Source organism: Phasianus colchicus, chromosome 15, assembly GCF_987193195.1.
Source record: "Phasianus colchicus chromosome 15, bPhaCol1.hap1.1, whole genome shotgun sequence".
Lineage (NCBI taxonomy): Eukaryota > Metazoa > Chordata > Aves > Galliformes > Phasianidae > Phasianus > Phasianus colchicus.
In genome coordinates, this window is record NC_143450.1 from 9403695 (window position 1) to 9427898 (window position 24204).

The 24204-nt window shown below is 50.5% G+C and overlaps 2 protein-coding genes across 11 annotated transcripts in view; one reads left to right on the forward strand and one right to left on the reverse strand.

Annotated features, from left to right (window-relative positions):
* The window catches only part of SH3PXD2B (SH3 and PX domains 2B), a 65670-nt gene extending 58652 nt beyond the window's left edge, over window positions 1-7018 (forward strand). For 3 of the 7 annotated variants that reach the window (XM_090150959.1, XM_090150958.1, XM_090150961.1), the window contains 4 exons: window positions 710-936; window positions 1155-1204; window positions 1865-1990; window positions 2885-7016. In XM_090150959.1, coding sequence (XP_090007085.1) covers window positions 710-936; window positions 1155-1204; window positions 1865-1990; window positions 2885-4315 — 1834 coding nt within the window. In that variant the 3' untranslated portion in view covers window positions 4316-7016. Of the gene's footprint in view, window positions 1-709; window positions 937-1154; window positions 1205-1864; window positions 1991-2884 lie in introns of all 7 variants that reach the window. The other 4 variants (XM_090150960.1, XM_090150963.1, XM_090150957.1 and 1 more) reach the window with 3 other exon arrangements.
* A 130-nt stretch (window positions 7019-7148) lies between these two features.
* The window catches only part of NEURL1B (neuralized E3 ubiquitin protein ligase 1B), a 113645-nt gene continuing 96589 nt past the window's right edge, over window positions 7149-24204 (reverse strand). For all 4 annotated transcript variants that reach the window (XM_031598095.2, XM_090150964.1, XM_031598094.2 and 1 more), the window contains exons 2-5: window positions 16189-16749; window positions 12030-12731; window positions 11446-11571; window positions 7149-11167 (exon numbers count right to left, since the gene is read on the reverse strand). In XM_031598095.2, coding sequence (XP_031453955.1) covers window positions 10923-11167; window positions 11446-11571; window positions 12030-12731; window positions 16189-16749 — 1634 coding nt within the window. In that variant the 3' untranslated portion in view covers window positions 7149-10922. The remainder of the gene's footprint in view (window positions 11168-11445; window positions 11572-12029; window positions 12732-16188; window positions 16750-24204) is intronic.

Here is a 24204-nt window from a genome sequence, read left to right on the forward strand (position 1 = left end):
CTGTGATCTCACAAACAGCTGGGCTTGAGCAGGGTGGGAGCATGTGCCACCATTTTCTTAACCTTATGCTGAACCTGTGGTATTGGCAGCAGCAAAGGCCCAGAAAAATGTCCATTGACTTTTTGAGCACAGGAGAGCTGCCACGAGAGCTCTAAAGGCAATTACAAGCTCAGGAGCCTGTGCCATCTGAGCATAGTGGCTGTAGCTCAGCCAACAGGAGAGCCTCTGACGCTGGCGCAAGACCCTTGAGCATAGCAGGAAAGCTCTAAGGATGTGGTTTTTCAATCAGGTCATGGACTAGTTTTTCTCCTAAAAAGTGCAGATGTAGAACAGGGAATGGGTCCAGGCTGCGCTCCATCCAGAGAACAGGTACATCAATCCTAGCAGCAGAGCCCTCTGGTTTTCCCCTTTGTTTCCCCTGCCAGTGCATTTCATTCCTGAACTGGTTCCATTGCTGAGATGAACTCAGGCTTCATGCTGCTCTTAGCCCTCTGGCTGCAGTCAGTCATTGCTGCAGCTCTCCAGATGTCCAGGGGACACAGAGCCTGATTCTGAACAAGTTCATTTTGCCCAGGTCATTGCTTGTGCCATGCTCTGACTTTGGAACATGTGGTGGCCCTGTGCTGCTGCAGTGCAGTGGGTTGCTCCATTGTGCAGGCTTGTGGTGGCACTGTGGCTCCATGCAGTGACACTGCCATTGTCACCACAGGTACCAGGGCCAAGAAGGCTGGGCTCCTGCCTCCTATCTCAAGAAAGGAAATGGAGAGATGTTCTCACAGAAGCTGGGGTCTGGCTCCTCCACTCATTCCTGTGCCTTGGATCTGGATGGCATCTCCCGGCAGCAGGTTGTCACCAGCCGAGAGAAGGATGGGCTCGCTGGCCAGAGGGATGGGAGGTTTGACAACCGTCCCTTGCCCAACGCTGACATCCGCCGCAGTAAGTGGTGGGTTGGGAGGGCACTGGTGGTGGCTGGGTGTCAGCGCAGCCTTTCCTGCATGCTTCCAGGCAGCATAGCACAAAAAGGGGGCAGAAAGCTCTGCAGGAAGGTCTCGAGGTGGCACTGCCTTTCTGTTCCCTTTTTCGCTCCTCTTCTGGAAAATCTTATGGAACCAAAAGTTAGACCCTCAACAGCATCTGAAATTCTTCCTCCACAGAGTCACCGAAGATGAGGCAGAGACCCCCTCCTCGCAGAGATCTCACTATAGTAAGTGTATTCTGAGCCCTCCCGGAGGCTTGGAGACCCAAAGAGGGGGGAGGTATCATACATGATGCCTCATTCTTGATTTTTTTTTTTTTTTTTTTTTTTTAAGCATCTGCTTACTGTTAAAGTCATCACTGGAGAGAGAATACTGGGATAGGCAGTCCCTGCTTGGGACCAGTACAGCAATTCCTATGTCTCGCTTGCCAGCTGACATAGAAGAGCAGTAATGGGAAAGGGAACTGGAGAGAAATGTGAAAAGGGAGCTCTGGTCACTAGCTACTCTGCTTGGGATGGACTCTGCTCTTGGTGGGAGCTAGAGCATGTATGCTGTCTTCCTACTGTCTTAAACTAATCTGTTTGCAAATGGTATTTAGGTAAAATTTTGGTCAGTCTGTCCTGCAAGGCTAGTTTGCCAATGCAGTGTGGCAAGCTGTCTCTCTCTTTCTGGAGAGAGTAATTCTGCTGTCAGTAATAGCTATGGGCAGTTTTCTGTCTGCTCATCCCAAAAGCATTTTGCTGCTTTGTGTTGATGAGGATGCTGCATGGGCTGAGCTGATCTCCTTGGTGTGCTTGGGCTACCTGGTTGCTCTGCAGAACTGTTGGTCTGTGCACACATTGTTGCACCTTCTGTAGAAGCATGCTGATGGATTTTTATTTTCATAGCCACGTGGTTTGAACCTGCCTAAACCTCCTGTCCCTCCTCAAGTGGAAGAGGAATATTACACCATTGCTGACTTCCAGACCACCATCCCTGATGGCATCAGCTTCCAGGCAGGAATGAAAGTAGAAGTGAGTCTGTCACTTGCGCTCCTTGCATCTTCACTTCCTGATTCCCATTACTCTGGGACCTCTTCCAGGCAGGAGCTCCCTTTCCAGGCAGAAAATGCCAGTGTTCTGGGTGGAAACCAAATACAGTGGTGTTTGTGGTCACCTCTGGACACTAATGTCACAGGCTCTCCTACAGGAGGAGAGAAACCTGTAAAAGCTTGGGAGACTTTGGAGTCCCTGGTGTTCTTGTGGCCTTCTGTTCCCTGAGTATTGTGTTATCTGAGCTCATGGAAAGTGAAACTACGTGACAAATAGGGGTATAAATGGCATTCTTTTTATTTAGGCCAAATACAACACTAAAAGCCCAGAACTGCTTACTTAACACAGCTGGTTTCACAGAATCCCTGTTGTAGATGTGATTTTTGTTTTTCGGACTGTACACTGTGCTTTCCCTATAGGATTTTTCTTCTATGGTTGCCCCCCCTTTGCTCATCCCATGTCTCAGTCCCACTTCAGCAGTACACTGAAACTGGCCAGCTGCTGATCAGCGCGGTGACATTGGGTTGATCATTCCAACAGTGCCGCACAGTGGCCACTGCCAGCACCCAGCATCCCAGCTGTGTCTGCTGCGGCATCCTTGACGTGGCTATTTAATTCTTCGGTCATGCACGTCCCCTTAGCAGGATTCCCTCCTTTTTGGATACCAGTCTTGTGCTTTTCATGCTGAGCTGAACATGCAGTTGGAAAAATGTTGTTTTCTGGATTTTCACATGACTATATGGTATTTGGATATCAAGTGAGGGAGGCAAAAGGCTCAAATTCGTGTGTCACCATGATGTTATTTCGGAGATACCAAGCATCCCCTTTTTTGCAGAGTGCATGAGTGCACGACTGAGGTTTCCTTTCCTCCTGCAGGTTATCGAGAAGAACCTGAGTGGTTGGTGGTATATTCAGATTGAGGAGAAGGAAGGCTGGGCCCCTGCTACGTTTATTGATAAATACAAGAAAACCAGCAATGCGTCCAGGCCGAATTTCTTGGCTCCGCTGCCCAGTGAGATGGCCCAGCTCCGGCTTGGCGATGCTGCAGCAGAAAGCAGTGCCACAGAGGAAGCAACAGGACCATGCAGGCCTCTGCCAGAGGCTCCTCCAAATGGCATGGACTGTGGTACGAGGTGGGCCAAGGACTGGAAGGGGAAGGAGGCTACTGAGAGCGGGGACCTGGCCTTCACTTGTGGCTATGAGGAGATCTCAGACCGAGATGTGGAGGAGAAGCCCAGCCTGCCACCCAGGAAGGAGTCCATCATTAAGTCAGAAGGCGAGTTGCTGGAGAGGCAGAGGCCTCCCCCCAAGCCTCCAGGCATGATTTTGCCAATGATCCCCCCGAAGCAGTCAGCAGCCCCAAAAGACAGCAAGAAGCCTGAGCTGAAACCTGAGAAGACCAAACTCTTCCAGCTAAAGAATGAAATGGGGCTGGAATGCGGACACAAGGTGTCAGCCAAGGAGGTGAAGAAGCCAAACCTCCGGCCCATTGTCAAGCCAACCAAGCCAAAAGCTGAGCCTGTGGAGGACAAGCCTGAGCCGATCACTCAGAACCCCTTCTTGAAGTCAAGACCTCAGATCAAGCCCAAACCCGCCGCGGCCCCTCGGACTGACCCTCCTCCAGCTGATGACAAACTGGACATCTGCAGCCTGCGGAGCAAGCTGAGACCTGCCAAGTGCCCAGAGAAGCCCCCTGAGCAGGATATCACTGCCAGCGAAAGCTCCTGCAGTAACCCTGCAGTTGCCCCAGAGGCTTCTGGAAGGTTTCAGGAGCGACCGAGCATGGAGAGCAAAGGCCTTCCCAAATCCCCCCCAGGCCCAGCCGTCGCCCTGGCTGCTCGTGAGCCCGCACCGCAGCGCCCGGTTGTGCCACCCCGCCGGCCTCCACCGCCCAAGAAAATGACGTCTCCTGTTGCCGGCCCTGCACCTGAAGCCAGGGCGTCCCCACTGCCAGGGAGGCCCATGCTGGTCCCCCCCAAAGCCAGGCCCTTCCTGTCTGCCGCCATCCAAGATGAAGCCAAAGTAAAAAGCAGCGTAGGCCCAAAGGTAATATCCAAAGCAGTGGAGAGAGGGGAAGGAAGGGAGAGGACGTCAGCCCCCTTCTCCAACCCAGACGTCTCCAAGGAAGCTCTGTACGTGGCAGTGGCGGATTTTGAAGGCGACGAGGAGACCAACAGCTTTAGAGAAGGGACTTTGTTTGAAGTGCGTGAGAAGAACAGCAGCGGCTGGTGGTTCTGCAAGGTCCTGACCGGGGGGCCCTGCTGGGAGGGCTGGATCCCTTCCAACTACCTGCGGAAGAAGCCATAGCCTGTCCTGTTTACATGGTTGGAGGTTCCCCATTCTCCCACCTATTTAATTAGCGTCTTAATTTATAGTTTTCCATAAGGCTGGCTTTAAAAAATAATAATAATTGAAATCCCATACATTCCAGCTGATGCCCCTCTCCTGCCCTGAGCTCCTGCTCTCTCTTGGCCTGGCATAGCAGCCCTACATGTGGGGTACAGTGGCCAGCGCAGTTCTCCATCCTGGGGAGAGCCGTGGTAGATGGGTTTTGCCACCTGTACAGGGAATTCAAGGAGCAGCAACAGCCAGGGAGAGAAATGCAGCTTGGTTTGGTATCAGTGAAGGAAATATGGCCTCATGGATGGATTTGCTTTTCACTGAGGCTCAGGGTCATGATTGAATGTTGTATGTCATATTGCTTAGTCCAAGTGCGTAGCGGAGTCATACAAGACATGTGGCAAATGGGGGGGGACCATTGCTCAGAATGGTGTGTCCCCATATCTCTGCATGCATGTGCAGACATGAATACACGCTGGAGGCACTCTGGGCTCTGCCTTGCTTTTCCCTGCGCATGCCATGGGACAGTCCCATGGTCCCTCCCCACTCCACGATGACAAGTGTTAACTTAAACATCCTCCTGGTGGGAAAAAAAGAAGGAAAAAGAAAAAAAAGATGTGCATGCACACATACAGGTAGCAGGTCCTCTCTGCTGACCCAGGGCATGATGCAAACTGTACCTTGCCATGTTACAACCAAACAACAAGAGGTGTTTTGCTTCAGTAGCTGAAGAATACTATGCAACACACAGAGGACCATAATCACCCCAGAAGCCCTGGAAAGAGGATGCTTTGCTTCCCTTCTGACACAGACTGCACTGCCTGTTGGACTAATAGGGGACCACCTGTTCCCATGACCCACTGAGTTTCCCAGGGCTGGCAGGCAGCAGCCAGGTGGGTCTTCCAGTAGGTGCTGATCTTATGTGCAATCCAGAATGTGGGAGCTCAGCTCCTCATCGCATCCAGTTGTGAGGTATGTCTGGTGCTCAGGTGCTCCCTACTTTGTCACCCCAGCTTTCTGTTGTCCTGTCCCCAGGTGCTTTCAGCTCACTCTGTGTGTTGGTTGGCTTTGGGGGCATCAGATCAAACAGAGCCAGTTTTATTTCCATGCTGACACTGCTGCCTGATGGGCCTGATCCTGCTGGCAGTGGTGTTTGTCCCAGTGGAAGAATGAATGTGGTCTGCTTGGCTGCCTCTCCTTTGTGCCACTTTCTTCTCTTGCAGCTTCAGAGCCACGTTTCTCTCTGGAAGAGCTTCATGCCCTTTGCTTTGGTGGGTTTGTGGTTGACCAAGCTTGTGTGCCCTTGTTATTCTAATTGCAAGTGGAAGTGCTGCAGATGCAGCTCTGCAGCCACGTTGTTTGGCTGCTGAAAACAATAAATGTTTTCCTTTTAATTTGAGGTTGGTGGAATTGAAGACACTCTGCATGCCAGAGCAGTGCTACCCACGCCCCTGTTCACCTCCTGGCTTTCTGCCCTGGAATTGTGGACTTAAAGATACATCTTTCTATATGCAAAAGGAACATGATGGGTCCTCTGGCCAGGGTTGCACAGGGAGGGTGATGGGCGGTTCATCCCAGCCCCACTGTAGCTATAGGGAAGCCCTGACCATTCCAGCAATGCCGGAAGCCCAAAAATTCATTTAGGTTGCAACCTAACCGGGTAATAGATCCCCATTAAGAGGTGTTGATGTGTTCCCTGGAGAGTTGCACAGTGGCTTTGGGGAGAAATACTGCCTTGTTTCTGCTCCAGTAAAACTCCTTTGCTGTGGCAACGAGTGGGGCCAGGCTGAGATAAGGCAGAGCAGCCCAGCTGAGCCATGTGGGACATAGGTCCCCATCCCCTCTGGCTGCTGGCAGTCACAGTGGGGTGACAGCAGTGTGCCCTTGTCCCAGGACAGCACATCCTTGGTCCTTCTGTGCTGAATGTTCTAACCCCTGAAATGTCTCTCCTTTCTCTGCCTCGTAGACCTCACTGATCCCACTGTTCCTCACCAAGAACAATACTCTTTCTGTTGCTTCCAGACTAAATGAGGGCTATTGCTGCTTTCCTCCCAGACTGGGCTTCAGAACTGGTAGTGCTTCATTTTGCTGACACAAGTACTGTATTTGGCTCACTGAACACATGACAGCATCGGTCTTTTGTTCCCAAAGAGCTTCCCAGCATCAGAGAGGTGTCATCCCCAATGTGGCACTGGCAGCAGGACCCTTACTCCTTCCTACCGCTCTTCTGTCTGCAAAGGGACAGCAGCCCCAGGAGGAAGGTGCCATTGTGCTGGTGACACATTTGGTGGCCACGCAGGTGTGCCAGCCCTCTGTGCCTCTGTCTGGTGGTACCTTGTGGGAGGCCCAGCCCCCAGCTGCCTCGTGAGGAGGAAGAGGTTGGCCCGGGGTACTCAGGCAGCTCAGCGGGACCAGCCTGGGACTGGGCACAGGGGGATGTGGGGACCTGGTGGTGGGGGCTGGAGACCCCAGCTCTGTCTCACTCGCTCTCTAAGCCAGTGTGTCTGTCCATGTCTCGCTGTACTCTGTAAGCGTGTATAAATCTGCATTACTGTGGGTGGGTGGGGGTGGCAGCGGAAGATAGATGTAGCTGTGTAAATGCCGTATCTATACTTTCACCATTAGGGGTTGGGTTTTGTGGGTTTGGTTTTTTTTTGTTTTTTTTTTTTTTTTAAATTCAGTTGGGTTTGGAAGTTTTGTTTTTATTTGTTGGTTTTGGTTTTTTTGTTGTTGTTTTTTGTTTTTGTTTTTTAAGAAATAAAAAGAAACTGCTTGACTGGTTTCAAGCACCCCTGTGACCCTGTCTCTGCCTCTTGTGTGTCTGTGCTGCTCCTGGGCCCCAGCTCTGCATAGGGACTGCTCTGGGCACTGCACACAATGTCCTGTAGGACATTGCAAGGGTGATGGTATCCAAGAGCCCTAAGCACAGGCTTTTGTTTCACAGTCCTCACACCCGGATGCTATGGGGCAGTGTGTGTATGTGGCCATATGAATGGTAAGGCTCAGGAAAATGCCTTCTGGCATTGTGCACACATGGTGCTTGGTCAAGGGGGGCCTTGGGGCAGGCTGTCACTGTAGGATGAGGGCAAGTACAGAGGATAGGAATGGGCAGGGTCCCTGCATGCCGTCCCCAGGACTCACACAGGTGTGGTGCAAGCTCTGAAACTTGCAGCAAGGTCCTATTGGCATCTCACAGGCATCAATCCCCCAGCACAGGCTACGAAGAAGCATTCAGGCATCCATGGCCATTGTCAGCTTCCTTCACCACCTGCAACTCATAGGAGTTGGAGTGCAGACAGTTCAGTGTGGCTGTGTCCTTGCCAGCACACAGTTATGAATGAATTTGTCCACTCTGCTGCAAACCACATCCAAGGCTGCTGGCCTGCTGTCTGCCTGCAGCTGCCACAGGATATGAACAGCTACAGTGCACGCTCCTGTTGGCCTCTCATTTAAGTAGAGTAGCTCTGCAAAACAGAAAGAAAGAGCAAGGAGCCCCAGCAGCCCAGTGTGCAGCCCCATTAATGTGGCTGCAGCATGATCTGCCCCTCTTGTCCACAGCCCTAGGATGCACTGTGCTGATTACTGCAGTGGTCTGCCAACTTCTCAACAGTTTGAAATGCCAGGCAGCCCTCTGTACTTGCCGAAGTTTTATTTGTTTCATAAACGAGTAAAATTATATTAATGTAAAACAGGTAAATGGACAAAAATAAAACACACACGGCACTGATCACAAGGCTACAGAGTACTGACATGTAGAAGTGCAGCTCCCCCCCCCGTGCGTCCCCCCACCCCAGTCCCAATGAGTTGCTTGAGAAGCCCAATGCAGAGGTCCAACGTCTGAGTCAGCTTCAGCATGTTGTGCAGATCACAGGACTGAATCATAAAGGTAGCAAGAGAAACTGCCTCCAAAGGGGGAAGAAAAGGGGTTCCCCTCACTGCTGTTTTTTCCCTCTCTTCCTCTTTCTGAGAAAAAAATCAAATCAATAGGAGCAGGGGGAAAAATCAATGGAAATAAACACTATTTTGCTACTATATTTTTATATATATATATGTAACTTCATATACATATATATAAATACAAAGCAGGCTTCTTGGTGAACACAAAACTCTACAAAACTACCATTGATCTGTGTAATTTTCTCCCCGTTTTATTTTAAAAGTTGCTTTTAAAAAGGATAAAAAGTGCACAGACACCCTTATAAGGCACAAACAGATCTTCTGTACAAATCATGTATCATCGGACTGTTTAAAAAAAATAGCAATACGAGTACTAACAATTAAATCTGTTAAAGGCTGCCTTTTCCTGGAAATCTTTTTGAGGGGCCTCTGCCACTGATTTCAGAAAATCCCTGTTGCTCTCTGGCAGGTTAAGCCCCCACTGCTGCCTGTTACCCACTGTGCTGGATGCTGGCTCCACTAATTCCCCCCAGGAACTCACTGCTTGCTGGGTGCTGCCCTCCTGGAAATCAATGGTAGCTGCAGCAGCAAAAACCACCCCTCTGCAACCTGCTCAGGTGGTAGTTTTTGCTATTTCTCCTTGCTGGCTTAAAATATAAGAGCTGCACTAAACAATGAACCAGGTGTGCAGTCAGCCCTGCTTGTTGAAGACCTGAGGTGTCAGCCAAGCAAATGGGCTACGTGCATCATTGTAGCTGAATGCCAGCTCCAAACAGAGCAGGCAGCCCTGCAACAGGGAGTGTGGGGACAGCCACTGGCATCTGTTAGTTCAGTGTGATCCCAGCCAGCATCATTTGCTGTGAATTCAGCTGTCCTTGAGCTCCTCCTCATGCAAAGAGGACATGCACAGCAAGGGCACAGGGCAGCCCACCTGGCCAGGTGTCACCCAGCAGCCCCAAACTGTGCCACCACAGCTCCCCATGCTGTGCCCACTAACTAAGCAAGGTGTTGAGCTATAAAGGCTAGGCTAAGCGAGAGTGAAGGACCAAAAGGCAGGCAGCCTTGAGGTCATCACCGCAACACTTCAGCTGCTGGAAAACACCTTGGCCTCTTGATTATGCAAAGGTGGTGCTGTACAGGAAGGGATGAGCCAAGTTTCCCAAAAGGGCCCTACAATACTAGCAGGCACTCATGTCGATGAAGCAGGATCCCATTCTAAAGCAGCCTCTCATCTATACACTTAATTGAAAAGCTCATTAGCTCTTTAAGTTTTAAAACAAAAAAAAAGTTTTCTCTATGCCCTGCCTGCTGGATGTATGTGGGACAGCTCACTGCCCCCAGGGAGAGGGAGAGCAGCCCCACAGCCCCCAATGGGCAACGTGACCCGGCCACCAGCAGCAGAGAGGCAGCAGCACACCCATGGCATGGAGGGACAGGAGCATCTCTCTGCACTCAGTGGCCCTGCAGCACATGGGTTGCTTTTCTCCATTTTTGGACTGAAATGTGATAACTACACCTTTCTTACTCACTTGGTGGCACACAATCACCGAGCTAAAATGACATCAGCCCCTCTTTCAGCCTCTGGTTTGCATCCTGGAAATGCAGCCAGGCCTGAGTCTTGTGTGGGAGGAAGCCTGCAGGGGGACAAAGGATAGGGGAGCTCCTGTGGGAGTGTCAGGGAGGACACCAAGCCCTGCACAGACCCACTCCTGCCCATACACTTCCCTCCTCCTCTAGATTGCTGCTGCTCATGGCTGTCTAACACCACAGCTGAAATCCATTTACCTTTTAAGTCTAATAATAGCCTCAGAGCCTTTCTTTCCACTTCCCATGCAAAGCCAAGTTTGATCCCTATTCATCCCAATGAGTTCTTGCCTGTGGCTGAAGCCTCTCCCAGCAGCCAGAGTGTGGGCAGTGGGAGCTGTGCTGGGAAATCCAGAGAGGCAGAAGAAATACGGCTCAGTGCTCAGAAGGAAGGTGAGCCCACAGGGACTGGAAAAAAGATGAGACATGAGCCAAGCAGGTCCCTGTGAGACCAGAACTGCCCCATGCGGGGAGGACAGAGCAAAACTTGGGCCCTGTTCCACCACAAAAAGTAAGAGCTGCTGCAGCCAAGCCCAAAGCCGCTCCTCCACATGCCTCAGAAGCCTGCTCAAAACCCAAACAAATGACAGTCTGGTTGTGCTACTATTTTGGCCTTCGCTTGCTCCCCTTAAATGGATGGGTATTAAATTTTCAGATTGATTTTGTCCACTCCAAACCCTCCCACAGGGCCACATTCTAATTTTGCTCCACCACAACACCAGCAGCACAGAGCTGTCTGAGCTCTGGGGTCGGGCAATCCAGCAGCACCCAACAAATGGCAGCATTCCCTCCCAACCCACACCACATCAGCCGCCTCCTCTGCAGGATAAAAAAGCTTGGCACAGGGAATTTCCCATCTGCAGCTGGGTCAGATCCCTACCGCAATTCACTCCATGGGCACACAGCCCAGCAGCACGGCCCCATGTGATCCTTATCTCAATTTGATCCCTGAATTATGCCCTACCAATCAAATAAGGAAACACAGATAACGAGCCACTTGATTACAACTGACCAGCACGATAACCCATAAGCAGGGACGGAAAGGCATGGTTACTGCTAGCGGCGGTCTCCCTTCCCAAGCGCAAGCCGGGCACTACGGGCGGTAAATCTTAATAACATCTTTGATGACCCGTCGGCAGATGGGGCAGCAGGCATTGAGCTGCTTCTTCAGCCTAAGACCGCAGGTGTTGCAGAGGCACATGTGTCCACAGGTATAGATCACCGTGTCCACCTCGCTGTCAAAGCAGACGGTGCATTCCCCATTCTTGCTGCTGGATGGCTCCGGAGGGGGGAAGATGGGAGAGAAAGGGGGGCTCAGGGGAGAGCTGGGAGCAGTCACTGGAAGAAGGAAGAAGAACAAGGTCATTCAGTCACCAGTGTGGTGCACACCTGCCTGATAATATACAACATGTGGCTATGAGTGATGGATTGATGGTTGGACTAGATGATCTCAGTGGTGTTTTCCAACCTTAATGATTCTATGACCATCCCCAGGTCTATATTTTAGCCCCTTCCTTCTAAAGCCTTCCCCATACATGGCCCAGCATCCTTCACCAGCCAGTATCCACAACCCACTGTGCTGCCCACCCAGCAACCCCACGCTAAGCCCTCCGTACCGAGCGAAGACTCCGAGGCAGACGATGACCTGTTGACACTGAAGGCCATGTCGGAGTCGCTGTCGTACTGCGAGCCACCGGGGGACCCTGAGGGTGAGACGGTCACTGGGCTGGACTGCACAGTGCCTGCAAGTAGAGGAAAGGACTCAGCCCCCTTGGGACAGAGGGACACATGGACACACAGAGCCCTCTGCTGAGCCCCATGGTGAGCTGATACCACCCCAAAGCACCAGAGCTGCCCTCACAAAACCCATTGCTCTTAACAAAGGCAGGAGTCTAACACCTGTTGTAAAGAATCTTCTTTACACACAACTCCTCTGAAAACCAGCCAGATGCACACACAGCTCTCCTGGCTTCCTTACATGCTATTCATTTTACCTCCCAGATCTCAGCTCTTTCTGGAGGGTTCAAAGGCATCTCTGTGACAGCTGCCACGAACTGCTCCCTCCTGCTTGCCAGCACAAGGTTGGGTCAGGAGCTGCATATGCTCATCACTGATCACCTCACACAGGCAGGTGATGGCAGCCCATAGTTCTCTTTTACCAATCAGGTGCTCCCTGTTATTCTCTCCTTCAATAACTTACCCAGTATTTTGAGCTGGTTGATTACACCATGGATGGTAAAAAACACCCAGAGAGACTGCGAGGTATCCACGCACATCAGCATGCCGCGGCTTGCTCCATTCACCCCAAGGTGCACCTCGCCGTTTGGCAAGACTGTGAAACTGAGGATGTCACCTCCGTTGAGGACCGGGAAGGCCCGATACACCACCCAGTACTCTTTGCGGTCCAGGAGAGAGTCCGGATCTGCTGGGAGCTCGTTTGTCCTTAAAGAACTCGGATCACAAGAAGTGACACCAAACGAGAGGGCCCCGTAATATGGCAACCCAAGGTGTCCCACTTCCACAAACAGGGTCTCGCCGATGTGCAAAGGGCGGTCAGAAAACACCAAAGTCCTAGTTGTCTCTTGCCAGATGGTGCAGGCGACCATCCGGTCCTGAGAAAAAATGATGTTAGATCCATGGGTGGGGTGAAATCGCAGGTCTGTCTCCAGGAAGGCCGGGACCCCCGGGATGCGCGGCCGCCGGCTGGGGCAGCAGGGGATGATGTGGTTGTCTGTCGCAAGTCCCGGCACCCGGCTCAGGTTTAGGTTTGCTATTTTGGCCACCACTTGATTATTCTCCAGTTCATTGTTATTGAAGTTGGCCGAGTCGTGGTTGCTCTGGGGAAGGCAGGAGCTGAGACGGGCGGTGTTGAGACGGGCAGTGGTCTCTGCAAACATGCTATCTGTGAGATAAACCCAGCAATAAGGGGCGTCAGAAACAATTGGCTACTTTTACCATTACTTGTGTTATTATTTCAGCTTATGGATGACCTGAGTTCTGTTCCTCTGAATAGAAAAACAATGGAAAAATTAGATAGACGTCAACTGCTAGCAAACAGAGCATTCATGGGCAGCAGGCAGCAAGCAGAACAGCTGCATCTTGGCACCAGCTGAGGGGTTGTAAAATACTCATCTAATCTGGGAGCTCCTTGTGCTGGTGAACCAGAAGAAGCTGCAAACTAGCATGGTCCTGCAGCTTTCTTAGGTCCAGTATCTTTGAGGATGCTTTTTAAAGGAAGAAATACCTCACTATCTCAGTATCCAAAAGTCTTGTACAAGCCAAGTCTGCAACACAGTGATAGGTGAAGGAGTGGAGGAATCAGTGCGTATTTATTTTGCACAGAATCACAGAATCACAGAATTGCCAGGGTTGGAAGGGACCTCAAGGATCATGAATCTCCAACCCCCCTGCCACATGCAGGGCCACCACCATTCCACCTAATGCTAGACCAGACTGCCCAGGGCCCCATCCAATCTGGCTTTGAACACATCCAGGGACGGGGCATCCACAACCTCCCTGGGCAGCCTGTTCCAGTACCTCACCACTCTCTCCGTAAAGAATTTCCCCCTGACGTCCAACCTATATCTCCCTTCCCTCAGCTTAAAACCATTTCCCCTTGTCCTGCTGTCACCCACCCTTTCAAAGAGTTGATTCCCCTCCTCTTTGTAGGCTCCCTTTAGGTACTGAAAGGCTGCAATGAGGTCACCCCGCAGCCTTCTCTTCTCCAGGCTGAACAAGCCCAGCTCCCTCAGCCTGTCCTCATAGGGGAGGTGCTCCAGTCCCCTGATCATCTTGGTGGCCCTCCTCTGGACCCTCTCCAACAGCTCCCTGTCTTTTTTGTACTGGAGGCTCCACACTTGGATGCAGTATTCCAGATGGGGCCTCACAAGAGCAGAGTAGAGGGGAACAATCACCTCTCTGTCCCTGCTGGCCACCCCTCTTCTGATGGAGCCCAGGATCCCATTTGCCTTCCGAGCCGCAAGGGCACACTGCTGGCTCATGTTAAGTTTTTCGTCTACCAAGACCCCCAGGTCCTTCTCCACAGGGCTGCTCTCAAGGACCTCTCCTTCCAGTCTGTAGGGATGCTTGGGATTCCTCCGGCCCAAGTGCAAAACTCTGCACTTTGCCGTGTTGAACCTCATCAGGTTCACCCGGGCCCACCTTTCTAGCCTCTCGAGGTCCCTCTGAATGGCATCCCGTCCTTCAACTGCGTCAACCACACCACTCAGCTCGGTGTCGTCAGCAAACTTGCTGAGGGTGCACTCAATTCCGTCATCAATGTCATTGATAAAGATGTTAAAGAGCACCGGTCCCAAGGCAGATCCCTGGGGGACGCCGCTCATTACCAGCCTCCACCTGGACATAGAGCCATTGATGACCACCCTCTGTCTGCAGCCTTTCAACCAGTTTCTTATCCATCGAGTGGTCCACCCATCAAATCCACATCCCTCCAGTTTGGAGAGAAGGATATGGTGGGGGACCATGCACTTCTTGTTACCTTATGACTATGACATGTCTAGGCACAGGTGTATCTAATAGAGGTCATTCTACAAAACCATTTCAAGCCTCTTACCTCAGGGTACAGCACTGCAGAGACTTTGAATTGAGTCATAACACTATAATGTGATGGAAAGTACCACAATAACAGCACAGTGGTGGCAAAGTCCTCAGCTGCAGCAAATGAGAAGGAGCCCAAATACAGCAGTCATGAACACAGAAATACAGGAAAAGAGCTGCTTACCTTTAGAAGGCCTCAGGTAAACAGGGATCTCTAACAAGAGATGCCCTTACCTCCACTGCCAACCCTTAAATGAGATCTGGGAAGGGGCGGATCCTGGCTCCACCCCTTCTGGTCATTCAGCAGCACTGCATGCACCTGAGTTCCCCTGGGTTGGCCCTGCCTTCCCACCAGGTGCTCAATCACTGCTTCAGGCCGTGACTCAGTATTTCCACTACAAGAGTTTGTATGATAGCTCCTTGCTGCTGGTGTCAGAAAGATTTTTTACAATGAGAGTTGTTTTTCCCTTTTACAGCAAAGGTCAGGTCAGGATGATGACTCTTAACTCATTTCTTCACCTTGGCCATGCCGGGACCAGGGGGAATTTCAGGATTTGAGGAGGTTCAGGAGTTGTCTTCCTTCTCCATGCCACCTGAAATGGCATCTGACAAGAAATGCTTCCCCAGAGCTGCAAGCCGCATCTAAGCTTCATGATGCTGAGAGATACATTTTGTGCATTTATATGCTGGCTGTATTTCACAGCTTTCTCAACTTGCAGGATTTAGGGAGGAGGAGTCAGAGAACAGGTCTGCTAAGGTACCACCACATCTGTAGGAAGGAAAATGTATCTGCTGGTACCCAATGTCTCAGCATCACCCTGGTATCTGGGACAGCTTATGGGGCTTGGCACCCTGATCCAAACCAAAGCAGAGCACAGGTGCCCCTGGCACAGGCTTTCACTGTGCACTCTGCCTCCACAGGCAGGATGGAGAGCAGAAATAAGCAGCATTTTATTTGTCTAACTATAACCTACTGAGGAAGAAGGGCTGCTCTGGTGAAGCAGCTGCACTGGGCAGTACAGCAAACACCCCCTCACCTCTTTGATGAGCACCAGAGGCTGGAGAGTGTCATGGTTGCAATTGCAAGATAAGCTACTGGAAAGGTTTAATTACACATTTGAGACAGAGCAGGCAAGGACAAAGTGTTGTTTATGCGTAGCTTTCTCGGCTGTAAAATAATTGGTACCATTCTGAAGAATCTGTGTCAGAGCTGCCTGCCCCTAGACTAACCATTTTGCAGCCTGCAGCTGGGACCTGGCTGTAAAGCAGCACCATGTTTTTCCAAGCCATAGTAGCACATCTAGCTCAGTACAAGCTGGGGAAAGTTACTGTAAAGATTTACATCTAGCCCACAGCATGGCTGCTGTGATGTACAATGGAGATTTAGATTAGGGGTCAGAGGGTGGTGAGGCACTGGCACTGCTGCCAAGGGCTGTGGTACCCCATCCCTGGAGGTGCCCAAGGCCAGGTGGGATGGGGTCCTGCACAGCCTGATCTGGTGAGAGGCAACCAGCCCAGGGCAGAGGTTGGAACTGGGTGTTCTTTGAGCTCCTTTCCAACCCAACACATCCTGTGATTCTATGACTCTTAGGACTTTCCATGACTGATTTCTCCTAAATGTCCTGTTTTCTGCATCCCACGCCAAAAGAAAACTCATTAATTTGGTGAACGAAACCGATCAGAAATTAGTTGTACTTCACAGAAGTAATCAACCAGATAAAACACCCATTTGTTTTTCACGAAGATGCTGCTGTGGAAAGAGCAAGCAGAAGAGCAAGCCGCGGGCCCAAAGAAACACTTACCTAGTATTTGCACTTCGTGGGTAATTCCATAGACATCTATGAGTGCCCAGAGAGGACCGGAGACTTTAATACCACAGTGAAACAATATCGGCTCCTCGTCATTAATACTGTAGAAGACTCTCCCGTGATGGTCGACCCAGAAGGCCAAGACATTGTCCCTGACAGCAAACCTTTCTGGCAGGGCTTTGGCCCAGTAGCCGGGCCGGGTCACCAGGTCTGGGCAGGCGTACTTTGGTATGTCGTCGGAGCTCATCTGTGACGGGTCGTGACTGGTGAAGCCGAAGCGCAGGGCCCCGCTCCAGCCATGGTGCACGGCCACCAGCTTGAGCCGCACCTTCTCGTAGATGTGGACGGGCCGGTTGGTGAAGGTGAGCCCGTTACAGAAGCTGTTCCTCCGCGTGGCCCGTCGGCAATGGGCGTCCAGCCGCACGTTTTTGCCCTTGGCATGGGAGTGGAAGCGCAGCGGCTCTGTGACGGTGAGCACTGAGCGTCGCTCATGGCTGCTGTTGGGCAAGCTGTAGTAGGGACGGCTGGAGACTGAGCGGGTCTGGTGGCCTGTGTCTGCAAAGGGAGAAAACAGCAGTCCGTCAGAAGGGCCTGAGCGTGGCCATGTGTAGGCTCAGCCTTGAAACTCCACTACCGTCCTGGTGCTTAGCACTGTGTGCTGGGAACCGCAATACTTACTCTTAAAATGCTGTGCTCGCTCACAGCCTGCTCTTTGTTACAGCGGTTTGGCCCTCTGCTTTATGCAGATATAGAGTAAATGTGGCTCTTGGGTGGAAAGGTTCGCAGCTTTCCTCTACACCCTGCAAAGCTGGACAAAAAACTTCCTTTTGTTCTCACTGAATGCATCCGACTGCATTCGGAAAGGCCTGATACTTTCAACTGCAGCTCCCCATTTCCTATGTAAAATGCACGTGTTGTTAAATCATCATTCCAGCTGGCTGGTGCCAGATTCGCACAATCTCTGAGAATTGTGCTTGTTAAGATCAGAGATGTTCAACATCAAAGGCATAAGGAGAATTTTTGCGGGATGTGCAGCCACTGGCTTCTCTGCCCCTTAATTTTGTAATGATGAACAGGAGCTTTTGAGCAACACAAACAAACCAAGACATTTAGCAGCTGCAGGACTACCTCTACATCACCAGAGTGTTCTTCCAAAACTTTCGGCCCAGCCCTTGGTTCAGATATCAGATCCAACTGGCACAGGAAGGAACATTTCATCCTGCAAAGGCTCGCCTTTACACAGAACCTCCCATTTAAGCTCAAAGCACTTCATAAACCATGATTGTTTGCAGCTTCACAGCACCACAGATGGCACAGAGATCCTGCCATCCTCCTTTTACAGATGGAAGAATTTATGGGTGAGATCTCGCAGCGTTTGAAGTCAATAGCAATTTCGAGACCAATTTCAAGAAAAGCAGATCTGGGGCCTAAAGTGAAGTTCAGACAAGCATGAAGCAGAAATGAAAAAAGGAACACTTTCAGTATTGAGCCCTAGCTGTACGTTCCTGGAGGCTGAGACCTTTGTTTTGCACATCCTGAAAGCAGGTCTCTGCTCTGAGACACCCGTAATCACTACCACAGTGTCACCACCACTTTGGTCTCCTCTCTCTCACCCCCCATCTTTGTAGATTTTTAAAGCAAAAACGAATGGCATCCTGGGTGCTCAGAGTCACACCATTAAATATAGCACCACATCACACGCACACATTTCTTTTGAGACTTTTTGCCACGTTTGAAGCTTCAGAAAGCTCCTGCCTGGCCCTTCCTTCAAGCTGCTTCCTCCCTGTGTGCAGCCCCTGGCTTTGCTCTGGGACAAGGGAAGGATTTTCTGACGCCTTCCTCTCATGGGAAGGAACATCCAAAGACACCAGGAGCTCAGCTGGGAAAGCTGACAGGGGAGCTGGGCTGGGGCACCTTGTTAGCAAGCAAAACCAGCTATAGAGGCGAGAGGCTTCTGTTGCCACTAAGCACAGTGGGGCACTCCTAAATTATGACAGGCAAATGCAGTGGCTAAATAAAAGCTCTTTTGTGTTCTCCTCATTCAAATTGCATGTAACAACGGCTGCTTAGCACAAGGTAATGGTTAATCCCATCTGCACGCTGATGTAAATAGATACATCCCTACCCTAATGCCAGTAGGTGATTTGCCACTGCAATGCCAAGGACAAGGAGTCCTGGGTCAGATGGGGAGGGGAGCCCCTGGCTGTGGCCATCCTCACACAGAACCCTCTCCCACTCCCACACGGCAGTGCAGGAGCCCCCAGGAGAAATCTCCCTCATTTGCTCTCACCCTGCCAGCAGGGAACTTCAGGACAGGGTTTGGGGATTTTTTTTGTTGTTTGTTTGTTGTCAAAACAGGAAAGCATATTGTGACTGAACAATAGGAAAATCTCCAGAAGGAAATGAAGGGATCATTTATTTATAACGATGTTCCCCCCGCATGAACACCTGTCTGTTGCCACCAGCAATACAGCCTGACACAACCCGGGGCAGCCATGCATCGCCTGCCCACTGCAGTGTGCTGCCATGTGTTTTGCTCATCGCGTCCCGCAGGGGCCAGCCAGCCCAACAGGATGTTTGTGCACTGGGATTGCCCTCATTTCCTAGTTTGCATCGTGTTTCAGTCCTGCTGCTATTTCTCCAACCTCCCCTCTTTCACCTCAACACAGGGTAATGGGGACCAACACTCACAACCATATCTAGTTATCACACATTTGAAGCCCCTTCACCTTCTTTCCAGAAGCCCAGAGCACTTATTTCTTAGGTTGTGCTGACCTTTGGAGAGGGTTTCTAATAAACATGCACTTTGCATTTCAGAAAGATACAGCAGTCAGACTCTGGACAAATTCAACATATTTATCACAGTTACAGTTCAAAAAACAAACATTTTTGCACCAATTTGTTCACTGCATCAGGTGTGTATGACCCTATAATCCCACCAACAGCAGCAGAGAAAAGCCAGAGCAGAGCTCCCCAAAGGCTGTCCAGAGCTGTGGGTACCCATCACTGGAAATGCTGGAGGCCAGGTGGGATGGGAACCTGGGCAGCCTGATCTGCTGGGAGGCAGCCAGCCCATGGCCGAGGTTGGAAGTGGATGTGCTTTAAGTTTCCTTCTCACCCAATCCATGATTGTATGATTCTATGAAAGGCTGATATATTCTATTCGTGTATGGGACAGAGGGCAGCGCCATCCCGGCCCTGTGGGCATGGGGCAGCCAGGTGGGGAAAGGAAGCTAGTCCCAAAGCAAGGAGAGGAGGACAATGCTCTGCATTTCCAATGTGCTCCAGGTACATCTCAGGTTTGCCTTAACTGTGCAACCACTGCATCAGGATGTGTTTGCTGGGACCCCCTCTGAGTAAACCCATGACAAATGAAGCTTAGGATCACAGGGGAAGCAAGTGATGGATCAGCAGGTACCCAACAGGAACACATGCTGGAGAAAGCAAGGATGTAAAGGGGACAGAAAGCACTGGGACTGCTACTACACAGCTCACCAACATGCATGACCACCCCGTGTTGTTCATGCAAGGAGAGAGAAAAGGCAGAAGGATAGCAAGAAGCACAAAATCCATCCAGTAACGCTCACTGCACAAAAGGGAATGCACCCAGTGCACCGTGCCTTATCTTTATGGTCACTGTTTTATCAGCAACATTAGGACTTTTTCCAACTACACTAGAAAGGCCACTGCTACAACAACCCCGTTGAACATTAAACAAGGCTTCTGGAGAGCGGGGCAGGTGGCTTTTTCTTTGAAACAGGAAAATGCTAACAGGTGGGGACAATGCAGGCAAGATTAATGCCCCTATTGCACACCTGTAGAGCCACCCTCGTGGACATAACAGCATCCATGCACAACCCTGGTCCTGCTGCATGCTGCTGCAGAGCCCCAGCAGTGTACTGCCATGGCGGGATCTTATCTGCTCAGTACAAGAGATAAAATCTCGTCACCTAGAAATGTAGTGCACTGACTTTTTTCTTTTTTTTTCTTTTCTTTTTTGAATACAGCACATGTGTCAAAGCTCTCTGGGAAGCGCTGGGTTTCCTGTGTTCCACACTCAGCCACGTGCACGTGTAGCTGGGCTCCCAAAGGCGCAGTGCGGCTGCTGCACAAAACCAGCCCTGCTTCCAAAACCCTGACTGATTTCAGCGTGCACCAATTGGAAAATACAACCGTACAATTAATAAATATCCCCACTTAAATTCCTGTGGTTTGCATGAGCAGCCCAGAGCCCTGCACTGACAGAGGTCTCAGCCTCCCACCAGTTACTCTGATCCTTTTCTACAGGCAGAAAACACGGGCAGAGAGTGTGCCAGAGCCCTGCAGAGCCTTCAGTGTGTACTTCAAGGTTATTTTTAAAGCAGTGAGGCCCTGGCACTGCTGCCCAGAGCTGTGGGTTCCCCATCCCTGGAGGTGCCCAAGGCCAGGCTGGCTGGGACCCTGGGCAACCTGATGTGGTGGGGGGCAGCCAGCCCAGGGGGGTGGAACCGGGTGACCTTTAAGGTCCCTTCCAACCCAACCACGTCGTGATTCTATGACTCTCATTACTAAATACAGTGTAGGTGTGTTTTTGATGTGTGGCATTTTCAGAAAAGTGTTTGCTGCCCCAAAATCTCCTGAGGTGTCTGTGGATATCAGCAAGTCCCCCTGCACCCACTGCATTCTCTCCAGCTGTGCCTCTCACTCTCGCTGCGCACATGCATGAGTTCTGCTGCAAAGTTGGCCCCATCTTTATTACAGGTTTTTAGTTCTCCTGCATATAAATAGCACTAAGAATATACAGAAGACAACGATTAAGCAGAAAAAAAAATCTCCTCTCCCCCGTATTATTAGTGAATCTGGGTCAATGAGTCTGCAATTCTAGTAACAAATTCTTAGATTCAGTTAAGGAGAGACAGAGCAAGAGCGAGCAGGACGGAGCTGGAGAAAAGGCAGTTTGTGCCATAGTCCCTGCTTAAGCACTTTGGTGCACACGCTGAAAGCAGCAATGTGATGGATGGGAACCCCAGGGTGGCACTGCTTGCTGCACCCCAGCCCAGGGCTCTTGCCATGGCCATGCTCGAGAGCCAAAGAGCTCCAAAAGGTGTCAGTGATCTGAAAGCTACAAATGAGATGCAAAATTAAGCTCACTTCATCCACCAGTCCTGAACTGTGAGTCCATAGTGTGGTTCTGGGAGGTGAACAAAACCAATAAGTAGCTGATATCTGCCTAAGCAACTCCACCAACGGTTCCTGAGGACTGCTGCCTGAGGAAACTAAATGTTTTCTGGGTCTGAATGCTCCGCTTGTCACTTAGCAATTCAAGTATGGATCACTGTGATTTATTATTGCCACTGCTTCCCAGAAGCAGACAATGAAGTGCACCACGAGGCATGGAGCGATGGAAGATCCAGCACTTGGGGCTGGGCAGCAGCGAGCTCAGCTGGGGACGAGGGATGGGACAGGGACAGCAGAGGGCTGGGAAACCCTCTTATTCTGCTTGGTTTTACTGAATGCATGCAGAAATGGGGTATTAATATCTAATCTCCATAGGTCTGCAACACTAACCTATTTTTGTTCCCAGTGGTTATTGCTTTGGGCAAGGCTGGAATCCACTACTATTTTTCAATGAAAGATGTTTTGTTAAATCAAATGCACTGTGCTCACTGCCAGTTAGACCCAGCTTAGGCCGACACTCAAGGATCTCACTTTCAGCAGCAGTTCTGCTTTTACATCACACACTGTTTTCCTTCTGTATTCCCCTTCTCCACAATCTGACTCCAGCACGGTCCCATGGTGCTCTTTTCTCCAATGACTCCTACAGTCATTAGACATTGTCTTGAATGCGCAGCACAGCTCAAGTATGGATTTTCAAAGACACATTCGCAATTTTCATGGCACACTGTGCCACTGGGGTCTGTCTCACACGTACAGATCACAAGCACAGCCCAAGGACCTCAAATCCAAGGACCCCCAACCCAAGGACTCCCAATGCCGGCCATGTCCTCAGACCAGAGGAGCTGTGTCTGTGGGACACCCATTGTGTCACTGCTTCATCATCCTGCATGGGATCCTATTATGATATTTCTCACATACTACAACACAAACCTGGTTTTGTCTCCTTGCCCAGGTTTCTCTCCACTCATTAATTCCTAATTTCCGAAACAACTTTTTTTTCTCCTCCCTCCAGCACAAACTGCTCAGAATTCTTTCTCAGAGCCATGCTTCATGTTTGAAACCCATTGCTTTGAAGTCGTGTTTTCTTTCCCCAAACACGACAGTGATTTGTTAAAGAGTTACGTGCACACGTGACCGGCAGAACCGCCGACACTGAAACGCTCCACGTCTCCTCGCCGCTGGCAGAGCACATAATGACCATTAATGCGAACAGCCTCCCTCTCTCCATCAAACCTCCTTTCTTCTGACCAGCTGTACCAAGTCATCTGCACTGGGGGTTTATAAATAGTGGCCATGCCATTCCAATGCTAATGGCTTTTAATGAAATCGGAGAATGAAATGCATTCCCTTCTAATACTCTCAGAGCAGGAGTTTTATTCCATCCCCGAGCTTCAATACGGGGCTCATGGAAAGAGTGCTGTAGCCCGGCACATCCTTCCCATTGGCCCATCCAGCACAGGCAGGAACAAATAGAGGGAAAGAATTTTATTGTCTTGGACGCAGGAAACCCACCCATCCCCTACAGACACACCAGGAGGGCAGCTTGTGCAACAGGAAGCAAACAACACGTGAAAAGCTGCGGAGGTGCCTTAGCCTAGCTTTGATTCCATTGTTCCCTGCAAACACCCACAATGTCGGTGTTTATATTGCCTTCAGCACCGAATTCGGGCTGTGTACCACGCACACTTATCCCCTTCCCACCCCAAAACAGCCCGCTTGGAGGCCAGCCAGCACCCAACCTGCTGCCGGATCCCAGTTCCAGGGAGCAATGCAAATTTCTGTCTCTGACAAAAACACATGAAAACTTCCCTGTAAGCACTGAGATTGTTCAGAGACAGGGCTGCACAAAGGAAGAAAAGCACAGGTGAAGAGTGAGAGCAGCACTCAAGTGATGTTACGGGAGCAGAAAGGAGAGCCAGGCCATTCATTTCAGTTTTACATTTTTTTTCCAAGAAAGCCCCACGATAAAAGGAAAAAAACTGCTATTTTTCTTTGCCTCAGATTTGTTATTGAAGCCACTGGCATCTTTATCTCCTCTGTACATAGTGGTTCTAAGAGTCCTTTTTTTTTATCTCCCTAATTACAACTTCTCTAGACAGAGGACAGGAAAGAATTCAGTTAAAAACGACGGAGCTATTTCAGTCCCAACAGGGATGGACAGCCATCAGACATCACAGTGGCACCCATACAGGGCTTTCATCTGTCCTAAGGGAGCCACAAAACCACAGGCAAAGGGGAAAAAAGGCCTCTAGGAAGCTGTGCTCCCAGCAGCCCTGCGCCCAACATGGTGCAGCATTTTTAAACTCTGTCCATAGCTCCCTTTATATTTACACACAGTTTAAACAGTGATCTGGCAGAGAGAGGGGAAAATGCTTTGGGAGGAACGCATGGCTGAGGAAGCTAAATAAAGAAGTGGCCAGGTCTTCAATCATCCTATATTTTATATATACAAAGGCTGTGATTTCACTAAGCTTTTCAGAAACAATATGTAAAGAATCCAAAACAGGGCAAAGAGATGGGAATAACTGGTTACAATTAAATCCAGGGGGCAAAGCACCGCTCTTCCACTGGGCCAGGAGAGTCTCCTGCAGGATCCACAAGGCAAAGGGGGAGCGTTGGTGTTGGGAATGGGTCCTTCTGGTTGGTGTCCAAAGCCACTACATCCCTCCAGGGATTGTACAGTTGATTGTACATCTACTGATATTGGCTGAACCCTGACATTGGCCATAGCCAAGCACGTCCAGCCTGTGTGCAGCAGCTTTCCCAGCGCTCACAGCTCGCACAATCTCTCTTGCCCCACTGTTTCTCCTGATTTGGGCATTTCTTACCAAGAAATGTACATTCTGTGCTTCC